Genomic DNA, 4,120 nt, shown 5'->3' with positions numbered 1-4,120 from the left:
TGACAGGCTGCCGTTGTCGCAGGCACCAGGGGGACTCAGACCTTTACACAGTTTCACCCAATTGTAACACAATGCAGACTAAAAAACAGGTGTCCATGGTTAGCTTTATACATGTGTACTTTCTACAATGCAGTATTTATCTTGCAGCCTCTGCAACCTGTACGACACCATAGAAGAATCAGAATCAGAGAGTTTCTGTTTATTGGCCAAGTAGTTTTTTACGCCTACGAGGAATGTGACCTTGTGCAGTTGGTGCATAAAATATACACATATACAAATACAAATATACAAAGGCTCCTGTAACTGATGTTCATGGGTCTTTGAATAACTTTTCTTGTGTAATTTGTTGTTGATCCACAGCTGTTACTTTAGATTGTTAATAAAATCAAGGAATAAATGGACTCTTTGTTGCACAGAAATAACCTTGCGAATATTGACGTATTAACACGTCAGTATTAATCCCAGTCAGCTCCCGCTGAGTGCCAAAGAAACTTTCAGCTCTCAGGCAGCTCTGAATGTTCCACAGCACCAGCACAGAGATGAGTGACATTTTCTATTTCCTGTCTCCCTCTCTGTCTGTCCTCCCCTCTCTGTTTTTTCACCTGTCAGTCGGAGGACCTCGGAGCCTGCGCCCAGTTTGAGGCCAGTCGAAATGCCAGGAATATGATGCCAAGCGCCAGCTGTGGCATTTTCCCAGAATTCACCCTGAGAAAGCCCTCCTCAGAGACCGACATCGAGAACTGGGCATCCAAGCACTTCAACAAACACACACAGGTACTCCAGAGGATGTGTGTACTCTCACTTTTAAATATATTTGCATGGCATCATACACATCACAATGTATCTGTCTCTTTTTCCATTTGTGATTCCAGTACTTCTGTTGGTATTTCTGTCTTTACTATTTTTAAAATGTCATGGAAGGTCTTGAGACAACTTATTCTCATGTGTAGGTGAACTGCAGTGAAAGACATCTCAACATTGCAGCTCATATGTCATACACTGTTTATTAATTAATTTCCACATGTAATGGCAGACATAATAACAGGCTGTTTAACACTGGGTCTGACATTGGGTAACACTATTATCGGAAAAGGGTTAGCTAAATATCAATCAGCTGATTGCATCAGATTTAGCTACTCAAAAAATAATTCATAAGTATAACTCTAAGGCTCATTCTTTTTTTGTAAAGATTTACTTTACAATGCAGTTTCAATATAAAGAACTAAATAATAATAAAAACAATTCTATGTAACATACACATGACTTACATAGTTATTTATGACTTGCCTTGATGAATACCTTCATATTGCTATGTTAAGTATAGGGTAATTTCTCTAAAGGTCAGTCTTTTTTTGCTGTATCAGGGTTTCTGCCGGTTAAATTAAAGAGTTTTTAAGACGATTATGAATGCAATTTAAGACCTATTTTACATCCATACTGGTAAGGAGGTATAAGGATATGAAGGAAAATCATTATTGGTTCCATGTCTATTTTGTAGTTGTTACAGCATGATAAATACACATTTTTACAAAAAACATATTTAAAAGGGGGACTGAAAAATACAATACAAGTAGCAATAACTTAATTAATCTAATCCATTTTTAAGACCCGGCAAAATCATAATTAAGACATTCTAAGGCCTAACATTCTCCACATGCATCTGTAGTGACCACTAGGCTCTGATCTGGGACTGGGACTGAACAGGTTTTCTCACTATTCTGTAACTGTCAAGGTTATAGATTCACTTGCCCAGCACCAGCATCTCAGACCAAAACAAACATACAGACATAAACAAACAAAACTCACCAAAACCATCTTTGTTAGTCTTTCCACAGTCTTATCAAAAATCACCAACTTTGGAGGACTTACTTAATGTTAATCTTTGCAGACAAATGCCCTGTCAAAGTGCATCCACTAAAAGTTGTTGTTTTTGCCACTGACAGGCTCGGATTATTAAGTGTCTGAAACATCCCTACAGAGACAGAACTTTTGTTAAACCAGAAACAGCCATAATATCACTATTACTCTCCACCAGACTCCATAGACAAAAACATAATTTTACCTTGATCATCATAACTGTAACTTCATTAAACATGGACAGAAACAAAAAAACAAACTCACCAAAATTTGAGTTGAAATAAATCCTTAATAATAAGCCTTAATTAGCGACAGAGAGGCTGTCACAGGCAGAGGGAGTGTGACACCATGACTCCACTGTATCTTTACATAAAGAATTGCTGTTTGCTGCTATATTAATGTCTTAAATCTCATATGTATAACCTTCAAAATCTACTGAAACAGGCTAGGTTAATTTGATTTTCCTTTCCAATATACTTATGATATATGATGTTGATATCATGCATCCCTGTTCTATCAAATCTACTCACTCCTACTGTACATACAGTAATCTGTGTTTTGGATTTTATTTTAGCATTAGAAAATTCAAGCAATGTTAGGAGGCGGATAAAAGTGTGAGCTGCCCTCCCTGTATCTCCTCTAACCTTCTCTAGTGTTTTTCTCCATCCCTTGCATGTTTCCTCAGGGTCTGTTCAGAAGAAAGGTGTCCATTGCCAACATGCTGGCCTGGAGCAGTGAGCCTATCAAGAAGCCCATGATTGTGACCTCAGACCGCACCGTGAAGAGGGAAGCAGTGGACATCTTTAAGCTCATCCAGACCTACATGGGAGACCGTCGCTCTAAGGCTGATCCCTTTTCTGTGGCTCTGGAGGTGTGTGCCTGAACCACTGCTCTGTCCCCGCTCAGGGTCTAACCTGGAGATCTCCCTCCTCATGCACCCATGCACAGAAGCTGTTATTATCAGTAACTACTTTATGTCTCACCTTGGTATCCCCCTGTAGTGATTTTACTTTTCTGTGATGGTCTGAACCTGACACTTTCTGACATTTCACATTTTCAGCCATAGGTACATTAGGACTCCAAGCCTAGATGGTAACAACACCTTCCCTTGGCAATATGGAGTCTGTACAGAAATGTTATGCAGTGTGACTTAACCAGGATAACTTGACTCTCCTTCTCTCTGCACCACATCACTGAGGCTGTGTGTCCTTGTTTACAGTGTGACTTTGAGGGGAAGCTTTTAAAACAGCAGGGGCCTCATTTATAAAACTGTGCATACGATCTATACCAAACTTTCTGATTCTGTCCACGCTGGCCTTATATTCTGCCCACTACACTTACACAATTATCCTTAAATGCAAAACCCTTCATAAATATTGATAGACATATTGTTCCTGTGGTGAACGGCAGCGGAACCAAAGAAAGTTTGAGAAGCTTCGCAGCTGTTAATGTCTGTATTTGAAATGTAACAAAGTCTTCAGACTTTGAGGTGCATACCTAGCGCTTTGTGCTTTGCACACTGTCAGAGTATTCCCTGAGAGGGCCAAAACTCAAAACCTAATGGTGGACCAGCAAGCCAAAAGCAAGCTGTTATTTTTTTAAGATCCAAGTTCACCTAATTGATTAAGTCACTCTGGCCGATATTAATTTAAAATACATTTCAATTTTTAAACCCATAGTCATAATGTAACATACATAGTCACTAGGGCTACTCGATTATGGAAAAAATCATAATCACGATTATTTGGGTCAAAATTGAAATCACGATCTATTGAAACGACTTATTTTTTAAACTTCAGAAACATGCTGCATGATTCTGGAATTTTGAAATGGAACATGTGCAAGAATCCTGGGTTCAGGTGAAAAGGAGTGAGGATTTTATATAGTTGTATAATTAATATCAGCGAAAGGTGAGGCAGACCTTCCAGAGGCTGCCTGATGCATCCTGGCTTCAAACTTGACATTTCAGCAACACTACGATGCGCCCCGCAACACCGCAGCCCTATGTGGGCATCATATGCCTCCCACTGCACTTCTAGTTTTTGGGTATGTGGTGATGAGCCACTGTCTGGTGTTCAATAGTTCAATAACCACAGACATTAGACAAGATTAGCATTGGTCTCTAAAATGGAGAGGTGTTTATGGTATAATTATTCTCTTAAGACGCCTGGATGTTTATGATACAGTGGATATATAATTAGTGTTTCGTATAAAAGCTGCCTTCAGTTCACTACTTCACCGTGGGGTGTGTGTGTGTGTGTGT

The 4,120-nt window shown here is 39.3% G+C and overlaps 1 protein-coding gene across 1 annotated transcript in view; it reads left to right on the top strand.

Annotated features, from left to right (window-relative positions):
- The first annotated feature begins 71 nt into the window (after nt 1-71).
- LOC118321461 (rho GTPase-activating protein 39-like) overlaps nt 72-4,120 on the top strand; it is a 5,660-nt gene continuing 1,611 nt past the window's right edge. The window contains exons 1-3 of the mRNA XM_035652781.1: nt 72-98; nt 610-774; nt 2,543-2,728. Of these exons, the coding sequence (XP_035508674.1) occupies nt 72-98; nt 610-774; nt 2,543-2,728 (378 nt within the window). The remainder of the gene's footprint in view (nt 99-609; nt 775-2,542; nt 2,729-4,120) is intronic.

This window comes from Morone saxatilis, unplaced genomic scaffold (assembly GCF_004916995.1).
Source record: "Morone saxatilis isolate NCDOM2014 unplaced genomic scaffold, NCSU_SB_2.0 Contig12, whole genome shotgun sequence".
Lineage (NCBI taxonomy): Eukaryota > Metazoa > Chordata > Actinopteri > Moronidae > Morone > Morone saxatilis.
The sequence above is the reverse complement of the archived record's forward strand: the minus strand, read 5'-3'. Positions and strand labels throughout refer to the sequence as shown.